This window comes from Stenella coeruleoalba (assembly GCF_951394435.1).
Source record: "Stenella coeruleoalba genome assembly, chromosome: 7".
NCBI classification, from domain to species: Eukaryota; Metazoa; Chordata; class Mammalia; order Artiodactyla; family Delphinidae; genus Stenella; species Stenella coeruleoalba.
This window is the reverse complement of record NC_137153.1, coordinates 117785288-117805262: the sequence shown is the minus strand read 5'-3', so window position 1 is coordinate 117805262 and position 19975 is coordinate 117785288. Positions and strand designations below refer to the sequence as shown.

General features: G+C 58.2%; 1 protein-coding gene across 2 annotated transcripts; it reads left to right on the top strand.

The window, feature by feature from the left end:
- FAM78A (family with sequence similarity 78 member A) lies at nt 1-15345 on the top strand. 2 transcript variants are annotated; one of them, XM_079927720.1, is made up of 3 exons: nt 1-478; nt 1097-2137; nt 14259-15345. In XM_079927720.1, the coding sequence occupies exons 2-3, from the start codon at nt 1815-1817 to the stop codon at nt 14785-14787; spliced, it is 852 nt and encodes a 283-aa protein (XP_079783846.1). In that variant the 5' UTR covers nt 1-478; nt 1097-1814; the 3' UTR covers nt 14788-15345. The 2 variants fall into 2 exon arrangements, with proteins under 2 accessions (XP_079783846.1, XP_079783847.1); XM_079927721.1 differs by lacking the exon at nt 1-478 and having other exon boundaries at nt 932-2137.
- The last annotated feature ends 4630 nt before the right edge of the window (nt 15346-19975 follow it).

Below are 19975 nucleotides of genomic sequence, written 5' to 3'. Positions count from 1 at the left end.
CCTGCATCCCCGCGGGGCCGGCGAGCGGGCGGCGGTCTTTGCGTGCGCTGCGCTCCGGCCGGCGGCTACGGGCGGACACGGGGCCAGGCCGGCGCAGGGGCTGAGTTTCTGCAAAGTTTGACCTGGTTGCCTTTCCGATGCTGCAGCAGAGCGAGGCAACGCGGGGCGCGCCAGGCGGCTGCGGCGCGGCGGCGGGGCTGAGCGGCTACAGCACGCTCACAATGATCATAAAATAAAGCAGGCGCGCGGGGTGGGGGCGAGAGAGCCCCGAGCCTCACCCCTCCGCCCCCGGCCACCCCCTAGCAGCCCCGAGCTAGGAGGACGTGGGGGCCGGGGGCGCCCACTCCGGCGCCAGACCCCAGTAGAGCTAAAGGACACTGCTTGGGGAAGTGGGGGGGCGCCCCGAGGACGTGCCCGCGGCGGGTTCAGGGCGTCCGGAGGGCGGCAGCCCGGGCACGCGGAGCGGCCCGAGGGGCAGGTGAGTCGGCGGCGCCCGGGTGGGGGTGTGCGCGCCAAAGTTCCCGGCAGCGGCGAGCGCGCCGGACGCGCGGGTATCGGGGGCCGCTTGGGGCTGGCGAGGGGAGCACAGAGGCCCCGGACGCGGCGGGGCTGGAGCATTGCGCCCTCCGGGAGTCGGGGGACCCCGGCCCGGGAAGGGGCGTGCGCCCGATCAGACCGGCCTGCGGGGTGGCACTGCGCCCCCCGGGGGCCGAAGGGACCCGTTCGGGGAAGGGGCGCCGGCGGCGAGGCGGTGGGGGTAGTGCCAGGACCCGAAAGTCCACGAGGCCCACTGCAGTGCCAGCCAGTCGCCCCCCGCCCCACCCCGCCTACGGGCCGGGAGGGGTCAGCGGAGATGTCACCGGCGGCGATTATTCGCTGGTGCGCGCGGTCGTGCGGCCGCCGCTGACGGGTTGGGCGGGGGGGGGGGGGGGGGGGGGCGGGCCGCCGCCTCCGGGCAGACCTCACAGAGCTGCGCCGTCAGCTCCGCAGCCCGCGCCCCGCGCAGACTCGTCGCCGCCCCGCGCGCCCCCCGCAGCAAAGTTCGGCTCAACTTTGAGGCGGGCCTTGACGTCCTGTCCCTTCCACCTCCCACCAGGTCCTCGGCGGTCGCGGCGAACCAGGCGGCGGCCCGAGCGCAGCCCTGGGGCCCCGCACGGCGACAGTGACAGCGGCGAGGGGACGCGGCGTGCCCGCGAGTGGTCGCCGACGGGGATCCGCGCCGCGCTCCTCGGGGACCCCGCGGGAGCCGGGCGCTCGCCTCCTGGAAGCCACCGAGGGCGCCCAGACCTTGGCGGATTGAACAGAAACTGCTCTTCCATTGATTCGGCCGGGCTGGGCGAGCGGCCGGGCGCGTGTGCCCCGAGCGCGTGCGGAAGGCAGAAGGGCAGGAAGTCGGTCTTCTGCAGCGAGGGTGGCGGCACCGCGCAGGCGACGGAGCCTTCCTTATTTATGTGCCTGCCGGCATTTGCCTTCTTCGCCTCAAGACTTCAGGGAGCGTCTCTGAGCTGCGTTCCCCGCGTGTGAGGCACAGAAGGAAGGGCTGGATGTCTGAACAACATGATTATCCATTAACCTCCAAACTTTTCTTTTTTTAACCCAAAGAATATCGGTGATTTTTGTCCACTGCTAGCAGAAGAAGAGAGAACCCAGGGCCCTTGAAATGCAGCAAAATCCTTATTTATAATCAGGCCCGAGGTAGTGATATGCAAACCCCCTCTACTCAGTGAATTTTCTATCCTATGGATATCAGTCTTGAGATTTGAGATTGGAGAGCTGTACCGTCTGCACTGGGTCCGGCAGCCTCCATCCTTTCAATGCCCGATTTTCTCTGGGACTGCTGGCCTTCCCTGGAGATCAGACTCGTACTGTGTGCCATGGGCTGCATTCAGAGCATCGGGGGCAAAGCCAGAGTCTTCCGGGAAGGCATCACGGTGATCGACGTCAAGGCCTCTATCGATCCCGTCCCCACCAGCATCGATGAGTCCTCCAGCGTGGTGCTCCGCTACCGGACACCCCACTTCCGTGCCTCGGCCCAGGTGGTCATGCCGCCCATCCCCAAGAAGGAGACCTGGATAGTGGGCTGGATTCAGGCGTGCAGACACATGGAGTTCTACAACCAGTATGGGGAGCAGGGCATGTGAGTACTGCTCAGGAGCAAGCTTCGGGGGGCCCCTGGGATGGGGGAGCGCGGCGGGGTTAGAGAGGGGTCCCATCAGGGCCAGAGGGAAGTGTTAGGCAGACATGGAAGGGGCCTCTGATTCCTCCTTGGCCAGGTGACCTAGAGGGCTCGCCTGTTGATTCAGATTGGGGTCACGGCTCTAGGACCGTCCCTTCCACTGTCCCTGGCCCCCTGCGGTTCCCGTACCCTCCCTGCAAGACGCCCAGAAAGCAGAGGGACATTCCACCAGGTTCCTCTTTGGCAAAGCACGCATGCTGTCCCGGGTCACTAGAGAGGCTGCGGCTTGGCCCGGCTCAGACCTGCACACGCGGCAGGTACTCAGGGAAGGAGAGCTGGGCCTCTGCAGCCTCCAGATTTAGTGTGCAGGGCTCTGTGTTGGACCTGAATTCGTCCCCTGGTGTTTTCAGAGGCACATCAGGACCTGGGGGAACACTCTGCTCTGTTCCGGACGGAGTTTTGTTTGAGAGGGTTTTAGAAACCCGGTGTGCTTTTCAGTGCAGTGTTTTCTCTCTCCACAGCAGAAGGCCACTTTATGTGGACAGCCAGTGTCTGTGTCCAGAAGGCTCCAGTGGGCCCCTAAGAGCTGAGAGGAGCCCACAGACCTCTTCTGTCCAGCCCAGTCCCCAGAATGTCCCGAGGAGGGTGTACCTCTCGGTGCGGCACCCTGAGCCCCTGGCATGTTCTCTGACCCTAGAGATGGTCATCCTGCGTGTGGCAAGAGCAGCTGTAGACAGACGGGGAGGTGACTTAACTTGAAGGGCCGCCTAAGACAGGGTGGTGACAATAGCTGTTTCTGAGCACGAGGACGCTTCTGAGAGCACCAGGCAGGCCCCAAGGGCAGCCCCCCAACTTGACCCCTGTGACTCCCATGGCTGGCCATGGACACTCGCCCACAGCCTGTCTCTCGGGGTCTCTACCCTGTGCAGCATCCCTTCCCGGTCCCGCAGGTGAGGAATGGAGGAGACTTTCCCCAGGACTTGGAACTCTTCACTGATTTAAGAATATCCTGGGCTTCCCTGGTGGCGCAGTGGTTGAGAGTCTGCCTGCCGATGCAGGGGACACGGGTTCGTGCCCTGGTCCGGGAAGATCCCACATGCCGCGGACTGGCTGGGCCCGTGAGCCATGGCCGCTGAGCCTGCGCGTCCGGAGCCTGTGCTCCGCAACGGGAGAGGCCACAACAGTGAGAGGCCCGCGTACCACAAAAAAAAAAGAATATTCTGGGCCAGCTGAAATTAGAGAGGGTGGGGAGGGGACACCAAATCTTGTGGCTTCTCCACTAGATGACTGAAGTTGCAAGGGCAACAGGAGGATCATGGAAAAAATTAAAGCTAGGTGTAACCATGACCGCCCCAGAGGTGCACATGGCGCGTATCTGGACACTCATCGGCTCCCCTCTGTCCACCCGACGTCTACATCCAAGTCTAATTCTCCAAGTGGCTCTTAAACCAGGCTGGGGGCTGACTTTCCATCCCAAGAAGGGAAACATGGTTCTTAGTTATTTGCTGTGGACCTTCCCTAAGAAGCCTTAAACCCAAAACCTTCTCAGGCTTTGCAAGGCTTCTGGGGCAACTGGCAAGACACACAGGTTTTCCTAGGGCTTTTGGGCTCCACTTGTTTTCTTCCCTAGAAAGGGTAAGGAAGCCAGAGGTCCTTCTGAACTTGGAAAGATGCAAGCTCCAAGAGGAAGAACATTGGGGAAAGCTAAAGGGACTGAGTTCTGCAGAGACGGACGTGGTGTGCGGTGGGGAGGGAGTGGGCCTGGCTTGGAGGCTCAGCTTCCCCATCTGTGCACGGGGGTGGGCGGGTGGGGGATGTTTACAGAGTCTTCAAGGCCCTGTGCTCCCTTTGTTGGCTCTGAGTCCATCCAAGCGCCATGGCTGGAGACAGGCGTGCATCGGGAGACCTGAGGTGACCTTTCTCTGTCTGTGCCAGTCCTTGGTTCCCGGTTAGAGGAACCCAGTGCACATCTAGACTGCAGTCAAGCAGACCTGGGCTTGAGTCCAGGTTCTGCCACTTTCCAGGGTGTGACCTGAGCCACTCTGACCCTCGGTTTCCTCGTCTGCAAATTGGGGCCAGTCACAGTCCTTGCACCACGGCTTATTGAATTACGGGAGATGACATTGGTCAAGCAGCCGGCACTCCGCCAAGCCCACGGTCAACAGTTACTGCATGTGACTGTCGTCCTTAACAGTGTTATTACCGTTCTGATTCTTCTATCGGATGCGAAGTGGGTGATGGGATATGTAACGAGTTGAGAATCAGGGCCGAAACGACAGAATTTGGACAGATGTAAATTACTCTTTGTGTGGAATTTTCTCCCCAGCCCAGGTCTTCCTCTTTCACAGAGGGCCCACTCCCTGACTTTTAAGAATTTAATAATAGTGTAAGTCATGGACGATTTGAGTTTTCAAGTGGTTGAAGGCTGTTTTCCTTGAGTTCCATGTGTTCCCTTTTGTTCCCTCCCCTTCTCGGGACACGCCTTCAGCGCAGGGACCCCTGTGTCCCGCATACCTCGTTCTCCTGGGTCCACTGGACTCCTGGTTGGGATAGGACCAGCCCTGGAGAAAGGGCAGAGTTCGAGGCTCCCTGGAGGGGCAGGATGGACTGGTCATTAATGGGCTCAGGCCCCGGGGTCAGAATTACGGCCCAGTACTGGCTCTGGGGCCTCGGCAGGTCACCTCTTGGAGGTTTGCTTTTGCCATCTGTGAACAGGGTAAGAACCCCCCTTAGGCTGCTGGGAGGATTCGGGGAGAGGACAGGTGTAGGTCACCCGTGGCTGAAATGCTGAGTTGGAAACTGCTCGATTGATTATTAATCAACAAAATTACATTAAGAAACTGAATTACCAAATACCATGGTTCCTCCGGCCCATGGGGAGGCTCTGTATTCAACTGGCGCCCTCCGGAATAAGCCTGGACAGCTGCACCTGCTCGAATGTAAACGGAAGCATTTTGATGTGATGAAAATACCCTTCCCATCTCCCCTACCCCAAACCTCCTGTGGTAACTAAGCTTCTTCATATTTTTAAGACCCGTGACGTGAAAGAAAGTGAGGGATGGTGAGCGCTGGGATGACCAGCGGCCTCAGGCTGCCCGGAACCGTCCCCTAACTTTGCCGGGACCAGGCTGTCCTGTGCACTGCAGGGTGTTGGGCAGCGTCCCTGGTCTCTACCCACTCAATGCCAGCAGCCTCCCTCCCCCTGTTCTGACAACCAAACGTGTCTCCAGACACTGCCCCATGTCCCCGGGAGGGGTGTGAAGTCACCCCTGGTTGAGAACTACTGGGCTAGACCCAGACAATTTGAAGGCTTAAAACGAAACCCACATGGGCACTGGGCTTTAATGGCCTGGGGAGGGAACGGCAATGTGGCAAAGGTTAGGTTAGGGCTTCTGTTCTTGCCAAATGGGCTTGTATTAAAAATATTAATTCCAAATACTTCAGCAAAACCCATAATACCCCCAAACATTATCCCTGCTTGAAATTAATCTCTAATCCAGGAGGAGAACCCTTTTGAATGTCGTGGGTTGGAAATATTTGCAGTGGAACAATGCCACACGCCACCCCAGTAATACCCGACTTACAGACGAGAGCTAGAAGATGGCAAGTTTCTTGTGCCAGCTTGAGAGGATTCTATATGGTTTGGGGTCCAACCCACATAGCTTTCAAAGCCACCCCCCCCCAGAACACTGTTGAATCCGCCTGCATCCACCACCCCATCCTCCACAATCCTTAGCTGCCACCTGTCAGCTGGCACAGTCTTCCGAGTGACGAGTCACAGCTTCTCCCCTGTGTGGGAGATGCTTCACGTTATCCCTAGTTTGCCCTCTTCTGGAGCCCCCAGAGAATCTGGCCCACGGCCAAGGTCAAGGTTGGTTCTGTCTCAGGGTTCTGCCACAGGTCAGGCTTGGGGTGAGGGGAGGAGAGCAGCTCAGGAGACGGGGTCTCTCTGGGTTGGCAGTGCCACCCGCCTGTGCCCTTGTCCAGCCAGGCGTGGCTCCAGCTCCACCGTCCACGGGTGTGGCGAGCTTGCGCCAGGCTCTCAACCTTTCTGAGCCTCACTGTTCCCTCCTATGAAATGGGGAGAACAGTCCCTCATCGCAGGGTTGTTTGAGGGATTAAATGAGATAGTATATGTGTTCGCTCTCCATACCGTAACTAGTAATAATTCATCATCAATTACACAGTGCCTGGCAGAGAGTCAGCACAGAGACTGCCGTGTTGGAGTCATTACTGTTCTTTCTTCTCCTGGGTTGGGTTTCACATACCCGCCTACAGTATGAGAATCTCGGGCGACGAGACCTCTGAGGGTCTTTCCAGCCAGAACCTGTGGTGACATCTGCTGTCACAGGATTATGAGGCTGGTGGGAAAGGGCTGGGCAGGGGTGGGGGGGCCTGAGGCCTCTGGCCAGGGGATGCTGGAGCTGGGGTGATGCTGTGTGGCTGCCCCAGCTCCCCGTTCACTCTCTGGTCTCCCAAGGACCCCGTGAGGTCCCGATTTTATGGTGAGGCCAGGGCCGCTGAGACCTGAGGCCACTTGCCCCAGGAGGCTTGCTCTGCCCCAGTGGTCAGGGGCCGGGTCAGGAGGAATGGCCCTTGTGACCATGTGGCCTCTTCCTGCAGCCTGGGCCCGTGCAGAACAATTGAGGACGATGCTTCCTCTCTGCGAGCGGAAGACAGCCTCCCCCATCTGCAGGGCCCTGGCGGAGGCAAGAGAGGGAAGTTCTCGTTTCCAGGCTTTGGGGTGGGAGGAAGTTTGGGGGGATGGCCTGGCCCCAATAGAACTCCCCCTGGACCGGCCCCGGCCAAGCGATCGCACCCACCCTCACCTTCTGAGGGCTGAAGACAAAAGCTGGCAGCTTCCAGAGACATGTGAGGAGGCTCTGACAGCACAGCGATCAGGGAACCAGCAATGACATACGGAGATGCTTTTTGTTTCTGCTGATCGGATCTGGGTAAAAATACAAAAGATCAGTAATGCCTGCTGTGGGGCGGGGGGAGTAGACAGCCTCCGGTGCTGCTCCTGGGGGTACAATTTACGCAGCTTCCGGAAGGTGAGCTTGGCTCTGTCCACTACAATTTCAAGCACACGTGCCCTTCAACTCTCTTGTCCTACTTTTAGAGTCTGTCTTAGAGAAACTGAGCCCCTGGCCTGGTGCCTGGAGTATGGCAGGCACACACAGAAATCTCCCGAGCAAGTGAATTAACGAATACGTGAATGCAGGAAGCAGGGCAGAAGGACGTATGTGTGGGGACAGAGACTCCAGCCCTGTCCATCACTGAAGAGCCATGAGCACCCCAAGTGTCCATCAGTAGGGGGGTGAAACTATGGTCTGTCTCCAGGGCAGAATAGGCCTTACACATGAGGAAGAGAAGCTAGAGATTCCCTATCATATTATCATCGTTGCATTAAAAGAAGTTGTAAAAGATGTAGGGTAGGAATCCATTTCTGTTAAAAGCGCTAGAAACGGGAACATCTACTGTGTGTGTGTGTGCAGGGAGGATGCTCTAGAAGGATGTTTATCAGAGTGTATGTGGTGAGTAACCTCAGCGAGGGAGGCGGAAGCACGGAAGACAGGACTTTCGTTTCTCACTTTTTTTTTTTTTTTTGCGGTACGCGGGCCTCTCACTGCTGGGGCCCCTCCCGTTGCGGAGCACAGGCTCCGGATGTGCAGGCCCAGCGGCCATGGCTCACGGGCCCAGCCACTCTGCGGCATGTGGGATCTTCCCAGACCGGGGCATGAACCCGTGTCCCCTGCATCGGCAGGCGGACTCTCAACCACTGCGCCACCAGGGGAGCCCCATCGTTTCTCACATTTTGTACTTCTCGATGGCTTGCTTTTTTTTTTTTTTTTAAACAAAAACGCAGCTTTTATAACTAAAAACTAAAACGCTGTTGGCCCTTTCCCCCTCGTGTTAGGCCCTGGGAGTGTGGCCTGGGCGAGGAAGGGTAAGGTGGGAAGAAAAAGTGGTGTTTGTTGTTTGCGGGAACCCTAGGGGCAGGCGGGGAGGGGACACCTCCAGCTCCTCCCCCAGGGAAGGGGCTTCTGGTGACCTGTCTGGTGGGCAAGGGCCAGCACAGTGGGCGGCCGCCCAGGGCAGGAGTCAGGAAACCAGGGTCCCAGTCTGGTTTGGAAGGGGGCTCTTGGGCCTTATTTCTCGTAAAATTGCAAACATTTTACAAAATTGGAACTTTTTGCAAATTGCAAAAAAACAGTAAGCTCTGTAAAATTGGGGACCAGGTGAGAAAATACCTAAGCGCCCATCTGGCCCCCAGGAGGGCACTGAAACCAGCACTGGGCAGAAGAACCTTGTGCCCTGGGCAGCCCTCTTGCCCTCGAGCCCCAAGTCGCCATCTGTAAATGTGTTTCTTAGAGTGCCCAACGGTGCCACTTGTGGGAAGTGAAATAATATTTAGGAGAACTCGTTTCAGCTTAAGTATGATTGTAATTTAAAGCCACATATTTATTCTAATGTGTATTAGAAAATATATATATATACCCAATATATCCGACCTGTTATTTCAAAGGTGTTCCATAGGAAAAGCTAAATTTAGTTGAGTTTTTTTAAAAAGTGATTAATTTCAAGGAAAAACAATTAAGTGAATAATAGCACAGGAGATATGTAAACAGGACCAAAATGAGGAAAGAGATGTGAAGTTTGGGAACTCTGCTCTGAGACCAGGTGCTCTGTTGTCCAGAATTCAAAATGCAGTCAGAGAGCTGGGAGAGACGAGGGCCCATGGGGGCACAAGGGTCCACCCATGCCTAGGAGAGAGCTCAGGCCCAGGCTTGCCACCCTGCCTGGCACAAAGTAGCTGGGAAAGGTGTGCTCCCAGGGCCCTCAGACTTACACTTTAGGTCATGTTGCTCAGAGCCGTGTGTGTGTGTATTTCAGGTGAGGGTCTGCTGGAAGCCAGATGGGTAAGAACCCGTATGTGCGTGTCTACGTGTGCGTGCACACACGTATGTGTGTGCGTGCATATGCATGTATGCGTGTGTGTGCTGGGTGAGGGGCCGTTGGAGGCCATGGGTTAGAGCTCGCTCGGGCTGTGGGTCCTGCCTGGTGGCTTCCCCGGGTCAGGCCTCTGATGTCCCCAAGTATCCTCTATAAAACACCCTCAGTTGCAGCCCTGGGGTAACTGAGGAGAAGCCTGTGTGGATGTATGTACGCAGGGCGCCCAGCACGTCTGATGCGTTCAGGGAACGTGACCCCTGTTACCAGTGTTGCAGTGGGGACGACCTGTGCTGGGCATGGCTGTCCCAGCCGCAGCTGCTCCAGGTAAGAAAGTACACAAGCAGAGGCAGCTTTGGGCACCCTAAACTCATCACTGGGACCCCTTTGTGGGGCTCAGGCCCTGAAGGAGAAACGGGGCAGGTTGCCCACCGCCACTGATCCAGGCCACCTGCCTCTATTGTGTCTGACTCTAGGCCGGGCACCAGGATAGATTCTGGAGGCCTGGCCCCTGCTTCTCGGCCCCTGTGGTCTGTCTGGGAGTGAGGTCGTCAACAAAGGGTGGCATGATTATTAAATCCCCCCCCGTGCGTGTCCCAGGAAGCAGCGGGACAAAGGTTGAATATGGGGGCGCCAGGCCTCGTGTGAAGGGTCCAGGTGAGCTTCCCTGGGGGCTCCAGAGATGAGCCGTAGGTACCACTGGCTAGGACAGGAGGGGGCGGGGGATGCTGCTCGTGGCCAAAGACGCTGAGTCGGGAGGGCACAGCCCATTAGGGGGATGGCTGGTGGGTCTGGAGCCTGGGGAGGGAGGGAGGGAGGGAGGGAGGGAGGGCGGGAGTGTGTGTGTGTGTGTGTGTGTGTATGTGTGTGTGTGTGTGTGTGTTTGCGTGCAAGACCCTTGGCCTCACCTGCATCTGGCTTTCAGGGCCTTGGGGAGTCATGGCAGGCTTAACAGGGTTGGAGGGAGGAACAGTGCCATCAGATCTCTGTTTTAAAGATCACTCAGGCTTCAGGGAGGAGAGCATGGCAGGTGGCAAGAGGAGGCTGGGAGAGGTGAGGGGTCGTGGCCAGCGCGAAGGCAGAGCAGAAGCGGGGCAGTCTGGAGGCGAGAGGGAGTCAGGGATGGTACTGGGCGCCCAGAGGGTGCAGGCCCCCCTGGCATCACTGATGACCAGGTCAGCAGCTCTGTCTCCCTTTCACAGCATCGTGACCAGCGTCAGTGGCAGGTCCCTGCAAACATCTGTTGAGTGCATGGTGGATGGGGCTGCAGAAGGAATGGGCATTGAGGGACGCTGAGGAGTCTGTCTCAGATGTGCTGCAAGGGGGCCCCAGAAAGCATTCTGAGGTCCAGCTTCAAGCCTGGACTTGCCTGCTATCCGCTGGGTTCCCACACCTCTGGGATGAGGGTGGGAGTGTGACGGGGCCCACGGAAGCAGGCCAGTTTCCCGGGCGTGGGGACTGCACCGTCCCACTGGGCCCCGTGCTCAGAAGGGCCCCTTGCGTGGTTCCATGCTCTGCTGTCACCACGTGGCAATTCTTGATTTTTGAACAAGGGGCCTCCTATTTTCACTTCACCCCCTGGTCCCACAAATTCTGTAGCCAGTGTTGCCCTGAAGACCAGCCCAGGCCAGTGAGCAAAGGGGGAGGACACGGGGGAGACCAGGGCCTCCTGCTGGCCTGTAGGAGGCCTGACACGACCTGCCCTGAGGTCTGGAGAGAAGGTGCTGGGGCAGAAATGGGCGTTTGCTCGTGTTCACAAGATGCCCCTCCTCCACCTAAACCTGCTGGTTGGGCCTCCGTGTGCCGGGCACGGAGCTGGGAGCCTTGCCTCCACCTTTCGTTGGCCTGTGCACCTGTATTGTCCCTGCTGTGCAAACAGGAAGGCTCAGGGTGTGCAGGACCAGGGTCCAAACTCACCCCTCCACCCAGAAGCTGGAAAACCGAGGGTCTGCCTTGAAGCCCAAGGTCATTCCAGAACAAACAGGAAGTCTTAGAGGCAGGAGCTGTACGGAATCATTCCTTTCAGAGCGTGGATAATCTGAAAACATAAACGAGGTCAGAAGGCTTCAGGTCACATCAGGGCTGGCAAATCCATTAGTGTCAGAGGCAAGCCTCACTCCAGTGTCTCCGGAAGTTTCCACGTATCGCTGTTTACTGTGTACCAGGTAGTATATATTGCCGCATTTAATCATCTCAAAAACCTGGAAGGTGGGTGCGGTTATCCACAGTGAACCAATGTGGGGCTCAGAGATTTGTGACTAGTAGCCGGGGGGAGACTGGACCCGGGCTGGTCCACGTCCCTCAGGAGCTGTGCCCTTAACCATGCTCCCTCCACCACCCTGACGGGGAGACTGGACCACAGGGCCCAGAGCCAGCCCAGCTGGTTTGTGATGATTTGAAAACAGACGCCCTTGGCCCTGGTTCTGAGTAATACCCCACATGAGACACGGCTGTCTGCCAGCTCATGGGGACTGTCACCCATCTGTGACTGAGCCAGCACCTGGGCATTTGGGGGCTGGGAGGCGGAAAAGGAAACCTGAAGCTGGGGGTCAGAGGCTGAGAGAGAGAGGCCATTCTGGTGGCAACCCCGCGTCCCACAACAAGCCAGCTCTTAGGAAGTGAAAGAGGGCAAAGGCAAGAGAAAAGGTCTTTTGGCAAGACGGCTTTCTGCCTTAAAAACAAAACAAAACGAAAGCCACTTTTATAAGCAAGTGTAACCACTGTGAGAAGACAGAGTGGGTGCCTTCCACCACAGGAGGCTGGGCACGGGTGGGGCACAGGCTTCTGAGAAATTCGGGACAGGGACCCTGACCCCCTTCTCTGGTCCATGGCGGCCACCCCCGGGGCAGCCGAATCTGCCGGCTCACGACTGTGACCTCCTCCTTGGCGTTTGATGAGCTCAGGGCCCCGGGCAGGAGATGGCCTACTAGGCAGGTGTTACCCTAATTTTGTGACCTTTTTAATGAAATAAACAGACAAATTAGCAAAATCACATTCCTGATCATCCCTCCTGTAGTGGCCCCAAATTTGCTAACTGCTAACATTAAGCGATGCATTTCAGTAGGGGAATGCACTTTTTACATTGTGATTAGATACACATAAAATTTACCATCTTAACCATTTTTAAGTTTGGCAGCATTAAGTACATCCACATTGTTGTGTGTCTATTTCCAGAACATTTTCATCTTCCCCAACTGAAACTCCGCACTCATGAAATGCTGACTCCCCCGTTTCCCTCTCCCAGCCCCTGGCAACCGCCATTCTACTTTCTGTTTCTATGAATTTGACTCTTCTAGGGACCTCATATATGTGGAATCATACAGTATTTGTCCTTTTGTGTCTGACTTATTTCACTTGGCATAATGTCTTCAAGGTTCATCCATGTTGTAGCATGTGTCAGAATTTCCTTTTTAAGGATGAATAATATTCCATTGCATGGACAGACCACTCTATCCATCATCCGTTGACAGACGCTTCAGTTGTTTCCACCTTTTGGCTATTGTGAATAATGCTGCTATGAACAGGAATGCATTCTGTAAAGGAGTATTTCTGGAGAGCACCGCTGGTGTACACAGGTGTGCGGAATTCTGGGGGCAAAGTGTCCTGAGCTTTGGTATGGCAGGTGCCCAGGCCTGACTGCTTAGCTAAATCAACTTGGGAAAAAGACCCCCCCCTCAGCTGTCGTTACTTTATCTGTCTGGTGGGGTGGATGTGATTGTTGATGAGTTTCTAAGGGGTGGGCTCCCCAGACGCTGCTGTGCCCCCAGCCACATGTCCTCAGAGCAACACAGGACAGTCCTCTTCTGTCAGAGAGTTATTATTATAGTAACAATAGTGACAGCAATGGTGCTAGCAGGCACCAATCACTGGCATTTGTCTTGTGCCCTGCCCTGGACTGGCATGTTCCTGTCTGTGTCCTTCCATGACCTCAGGTGGGAAGTGGGTGATGAGTCTGGGGTCCAGGGAGGGCTGGGATTTTGCCCAGGGTCTCACACCAGTGAGAGGGTGGCTGAGACTTTCAGCAAGGTCACTAGGTTTCCTGAGTCCGAGCTCTGGACAGCCCGGCTGCCAGGAGGCTGAGCCCCCTGCAAGCAAGTCGGGCTGACCAAGTGCTGCTGGTTCTCAGCCCGGCCCGAAGCTGCAAGTGCAGGTTCCCTGGCAGCTGCAGCAAGTCCAGGAGGCATTGATTGTAAAGCTGGCCCCGAGACTGGGACTGAGAGCAGAGTTTTGAGACTGGCTGGTTAGGTTTTCTTGGTTCTACTGCTCCGAAGACAGGGGCCAGCCAGGTGGGAGCCATTCTGGCTGAGCTGTGCTTCCTATTCTAGGCAGGCATGAGCAGAAACAAGGCGGGGACAGGGTGGGTGGTGGGGAGAAGAGGGCACCGCCCACGGTGTTGGCCTTGCTGGGCGGAGGGCCAGGGAGCCCAGGCGCACGTGTGGTGGAGGAGATGTGGAGGGGAGGGGCCAGAGCCTTGGCGAGGGCCCTGAGCACTGGTTCCCACGCCCCGGCCCCGGTGCTGGACACCAAAGCTCGGGGGCAGGCGGGCGCTTGACCCCGGTCACACGCTGGCCAAGGAGGGGCTGAAATCACTCCTAGATGTGCCGACCCCACGGCCCTTGGGGGCCCCTAAAGCAAGAGGAAGAAACTCCCTGCCACCTGCACTCCTACCCAGGCCGCCCTGACGCGCTGTGTGGCCAGGAGAGTAGCCCCACCCCAGCCTCTCGGCGCCAGTGGCCTCCGCCCTAACCAAGGTCACGGGGTCGCATGTGGCCATCCCACCAGCCGCTGGGACATGGGATGGGGGGGCACAGCGCAGGTTAGGGCCCCCCATGACTGTGTGCTGCCCCCAGGCCCCTCCCTTGAGGGCAGGGGCAGTTAGGGCTTCCCGAAGCCCAGCCAGAATCCAGCCCTGTCTACAGGGGTTTCTGGGGGAGACCAATTTGAGATGATGCAAGAGAACAGGATGTGGCTTTTGAGGGGGGCCATGTCTAGGGGAGCCCCAGTTCCCTGACATGATGTTGGGTGTCTGTTTACTGTCTGGCCCCCTGGGGAGGTAAGCCCCAGGGACAAGGGGATGCAGACGAGCCTGTGCATGGCTGGCTGAGTAAACTGGCCTTCCCACCCTCAGGTCTAGCTGGGAGCTCCCAGACCTCCAGGAGGGCAAGATTGAGGCCATCAGCGACTCGGACGGGGTGAACTACCCCTGGTACGGGAACACCACGGAGACCTGCACCATCGTGGGCCCCACCAAGAGAGACTCCAAGTTCATCATCAGCATGAATGACAACTTTTACCCCAGCGTCACGTGGGCCGTGCCCGTCAGCGAGAGCAATGTGGCCAAGCTGACCAACGTCTACCGGGACCAGAGCTTCATCACGTGGCTGGTAGCCACCAACACCTCGACCAACGACATGATCATTCTGCAGACGCTGCACTGGCGCATGCAGCTCAGCATCGAGGTGAACCCCAACCGGCCCCTGGGCCAGCGCGCCCGGCTGCGGGAGCCCATCGCCCAGGACCAGCCCAAAATCCTGAGCAAGAATGAGCCCATCCCGCCCAGCGCCCTGGTCAAGCCCAATGCCAACGACGCTCAGGTCCTCATGTGGCGGCCCAAGTACGGGCCGGCGCTGGTGGTGATCCCGCCCAAGCACCGGTAACAGTCAGGGCACCCGCGAGGTGACCCCCAAATAATAACACCACGCAAACACCCCGCACGGACTCTGCAGTCCTTCAGCAAAATACAACCTTTCTACCTTCTCCAGCGGGCGGATCTCACTGTGCGAACGCGCGGCGATGGCCCCCCGCCCTCCTGGGACCTGCTTCCCTGGCGGAGGGGGGAGACCCAGGCGGGACCGACCACTCCACGTGCGCCCTGTCACCTTGGGTCTCCTTTCCTCTCCTCGCAATTTCCGTCATTCACTTGCAACAGACTCCCTGAAACAACTGCTTTTTCTGTTCCTTTTTTTTTTAACGCCTCTTTAAGAGGTTCAGGGGTGGGACGAGGAGGAGCTGGCGAGGAGCCTGGTCGCACCGCACCGGGGCTGATCCCACGGGGGCTGATCCCACTGGGGCTGATGCCACCGGGGCTGATGCCACCGGGGCTGATCCGCGGCGGCCCCGCCCCGCCCGGGCAGCTCCCCTCATCCTCTGTCACGCGGCCTTATGTAGACTTGCTTTGCCAAACTTTTGCCTTAAGCCGATTTTAAAGGAAAAAACCGGAAACAAAGAGAGCCGTTTGTCTTTTCTGCTGGACTTTGCATCTTCCGCCAGAGGTGAGGGAGGAGGGGGATGGGCTAGAGATCTAGATCTAAAACCGGCCGCTCATTCTTCCGTTTTAGCTGAGCCGAAACCACAGGCAGATTCTGCCCCCAAAGTCCCTTCTCTCCACCCCAGGGAGAACCCTTACCCTACTCCGTGCCTGCAGAGACAAGCTGTGAGCTCGGGCTCAGGGTAGATCTGCGGGGGGCTTCTCTCTCCTCTCTCCTCTGCAGCCGGAACTTGCCTTGGGTGGGCCTAGGAGCAGAGAGGGAGGGTCCCGTGAGTTATAGGTTGAGCCCAGGGAATTCCCACCGTCTCGGTCCTCAGCGCCCATCGCCAGCTGGCTCTGTCGGCACATCTCAGTGGGCAGCTTTTCTGTTTCCCTCCACACTGTCCCAAACGCCTGGAGGGCCAGCCACCTTACCCAGCTGTAGTTAGTTCAAAGGTAAGAAGGCCTGCCCTTGCCGCCCAGCACCTTCTCGGGGACGCCCCTCCCGGGCTCTCCGGGGGGTGCCTGCAGATGGGCTCCAAGCACCGCGGTGCTGCAGGTGAGGGCACCCACAGATGGGCATGCCTGGACCTGGTAAGGCTGGGGAGGCGGGAGGCAAGGGGCGGACCCCCTGCTGCCGGCCCTCACAGAAGCGAGCCAGCACCCACGGCCAGGGTGATGAAGTGAGCCTGGGGTTGAGGCTGGTCCTTGAGGTCACCCTCCTTCGGGTCCTGGGCCCTCTGGAGCCCCAGGACCTGGTCCTGAGTGTTGCCAAGCTTTTTTAGCAATGCCTGCCTTGAAGGCTGCTTGCAGGAGCTGAGGGGACACCCTGCTGAGGGAGGCCCCCTTCCCCCAAGCTTGACAAACCCACAGCTACATCGCCTGGGTTCCTCATTCGGACCGATAATGATCGAGCCCAGAAAAGTGTCAGATGAGAGAAATAATCCATCTCTGCTGCAGATGAGCCGTATGTAGGAGCCCCAGGGACAGCGTGGGCGGGCGTGGTTCACGGAGTCCTTGCTCTGCTCCTCTACCCACGGGCTACTGTATTTATTCGAGGGGTGCTTAACGTCCAGCCATCGCCCGAGCGCCCCGCTCCTGACGGGACGCGTGCGGCTCTCCTGGCACCTCTGGACGGGAAACAGCTTTGTGCGGCCGGCTGCCGGCCTGGCGCTTCGGGAACCCGTCAGGACTGGGACCTTCCCCCTGGAAAATGCCAGTTCCCCCTGGTGTGTTCGGAGGGAGGCCTGCCACCCAGAGAGGCCACAGCCTCAAGTGAGGGGCATGATGGGTCCCAGCTCCCCCTCTGGGCACAGGCTGCGGAGGGGTCAGGGTGGCAGTGGCCGGCTGCCGTGGACGGGACCTGGCCTCCTGACGGCACGGCCCTTCTCTGCACTCAGGTCTTTCTTGCACTACAAAGGAGAAAGGGCCCTGGGCGAGGGGTCAGGGACCGGAGTGCTGGTTCTGGGCTGGGTCATCGCTAAGGAGTTCTTACTAGGGTAGGGGTGGGAGTAGGAACCAACAGTAAGTGGTGGTCCTGAGCTGTCTGGGGGCAGAGTCCCCCAAGCCCGCGCTTCCTGCGTGTGAGCAGGCCCTGGGCAGGGGCCCACGGCTGGGCCCATTGGGAGGAGCCCTGCTGCCCCGCCCCGCCCCTCACTGCCCGGCCCCTTGCTCTCTGCCCCTCCTAGGCTTTCGGAAGACAGGGCTGGGAGGGCCCTGGGGAGGCTCCAGGTCCCGCTGAGGAAGCTCGGCTTAGCTTGGGTCTGGTCCCTCGGCTTCTCATGTCAGGAACGCAGAGCGCAGGCTTCTCACCTGGGTCCCCGATCCCTCTGGTGTCCCCCTCCCCAGCGTGGACACACTCCTCCAGCAATAAGGACCGTCTGTGGTCGTGGAGAGTACTGTGAAAACAGACCAATGCACTTACTAGGAGGCACAAGACTCTTGAAGAAAATGTAAAATGAACCTTTTTAAAACAACAACAAATATTCACAAAGAGAAATAAAATGTAATTTTCAAGTAGGCCTGGCCAGGAGCTAGATGCTTCTGAAGTGGCGGTTCATTTGGGGGTTGACGGCCCTGGATCTCTGGCCTGGGGAGTGAATGTATCGGGGGGGGGTGGGTATACAGCTGGAGCCTGGGGGTTCTGGTGCTAAGGGCCTTGGAGGAACCCAAGAGGAGGTGGGCCACTTCACAGATGGCATCCTCTGCTCTCCACAGCTCTGGACCTCAGTCCCCACCAAAGTGCCCCCTGGTTGGGGTCCTGTGTGGAGGAGGGGCAGGAGACTTGGATGTGCAGTTAGGACTGGGGGGCAGCTTGGCTTTTGGCAAACAGTAGAAACCTGTGTGACAAGAGGGGTTAGTGTTTAGACTGGGTCCTTACCCACAGACTTGCAAACCCGTCTTCACATGGAGACGCGGCTGCTAAGTCAAGGTCAACCTAGGCCGTGGCCCTGCACCTGCCCTCGCCTGTAGCTGCTGAAAGGGGTTGTGTGGCCAGAGCACTGACAGTAAATATCTCCTCCTCCTATTGGAACCTCCTTATGGAAGGATGAGAGGTGGGGCAGCCCAGAGGTCTGGAGTGGGTGTGGGCTCTGAAGGTGGACCATGGATTCAAGGTCATTGTTGTGAGTCTGGGCAAGACACTGAGCCCCTCTGACTCCGTTTACCTTGTATGGAAGATGGCGGTTCTCTGAGTAGCCGCCTCCTACCTGACACAGTGAGAACACCCTACTCTACTCGGTTTCTGGGTGTTAACTCACCAAATCCTCACAACACCCCAGATGTTATCCCGATCCCCATTTCACAGATGAGGAAACTGAGGGAGAGCCGAAGTCGAGAAGCTGCCCAAGGCCACGCACCTGGGAAGATGCAGAGTCAGGATTTGAACCCCGGCCCCAGGGCCCAAACCTTCCCCTGTGTGCTCTCAACCTCAGCGAGTCATTGTGGAGCACACATTCTGGGCTCAATAATTAACAGCACCTATTAATAAGAAGAACCCCCCGCCTGCGGCTCACTCCATCCTGGGTTCCCCAGGCAGGAAGTGCCTTCCTCCCCCGCCACAGGAAGTCTGTGCTGTCAGTTCTCCGTGGCCCACGGTGAGCCCGCTCGGTCCCTGCCTGTGAGGGGCTGCCTGGTCAGTTGCAGGCCCCGGGCTCGTCGGCTGGGTGGGCGGTGGCCTCTCAACATCGCCACCGAGCACGAGGGGCCCCGTTCACTCTGGGCGTCGGGGAGCTGGTTTCTTCCCTGGGCTTCCCACACTGCAGCAACCCAACGGCATTCTGCATCCTGTCTCCTGGGTGTCTCCTCTGAGACACCAAAGCAGGAAATTGCATAATAGGCTCCACTGGCCGCCCTCCACCCAGATGGCTTATGGGTGGTGCAGCTCACTGTCGTGGTTTGGCTTTCGATTGTGGATTCAGCTCCTGCGCTCTGCCTGTGAGACCATGGTGTGTGCGTGTGCGTGTGCGTGCGTGTGAACAGAGAACGGGGTGCAGCCCCGGCCAATGGCAGGAGGGAGCTGAGCCGGATCCCATCAGGGTTCAGAGTTGCTCAGGCAATCGAACCTTCACACTGACATGGCAGGACGCTCAGACGGCTGCCTGCGTTTGGGGGTAACATTTGGGAGGGGAATGCGCAGGGGGAGTGGTTACGAGTAAAATGGATTCCAAGTGGCATTTCGTCACACAGTGGAAGCCTCCAACCTCTCAAGCTGATAGCAGGTTAAATTTAGAAGTCCCAGACTGGGATGAGACACAGACACCAGGCTCCAGCCAGCTGTTGCAGCGTTCTCCCCACCCCCGCCAGGAGCCAAGGCCTGGGGAGCCGGCTGTCCAGGCTGGGCCAGGCCGACCTGCCCCAAGACGCCCGGAGAAACAGGCTCACTGCAACCTCACACCCAGCCTGCCTTCTACCAGTAAAGTCACTTCTGGGTAGAGCCCAACCTCTGCTCTGGACAAAGAGTCCCTGTAGGTTCGGCCCTGAGGCCTAGAGGAAAACCCCATTTGGGTCCAAGAGGGAGACAGCTTGCTGCCAACTGCAGAAAGGCGAAGGCGGGTGGCGCTCTCAGGTCCCTGGACATTTCTAATGGCCCAGGCACTCTCTCGCACCTGCGGCTTGAGCTGTCTCTTGGTCCTCATCTATCCTGCCTGAATGGCCCCAAAGAGACCGTTTCCCACCTGGTTGGGGTCCGGGCCCTCAATTAAGGCAAACGTTGTGGGGAGCGACAGACCCCAGTGCCCACACACCATCCACTAAGGACACATCCGAATCATCGACACGACGAAATCCCCCAAGACCAAGCGCGTGCAAAGGGCGAGCGCTTGCCTCTTCCACGGCCCCTTTCTGTCCCCAAACCTCATCGAATGGTACCCCGTTTACAGATGAGGAAACTGACCCTCCCAGAGGGCCGAGGGTCCTGCTAAAGATGCCTCAGCTGGGAAGTCACAGAGCTGGGCTGCTTTCCAATAGCTGTCTTTTGACGCGGCTCTGTCACTGCTCTTTAGGCTACACCATCCCCAGCTCTTCCACACCCCGATTCTACCACACCGCCCTTAACCATTCCTTCATTAACTGGCACAGAAGGTCCCTGAGCACGAGGC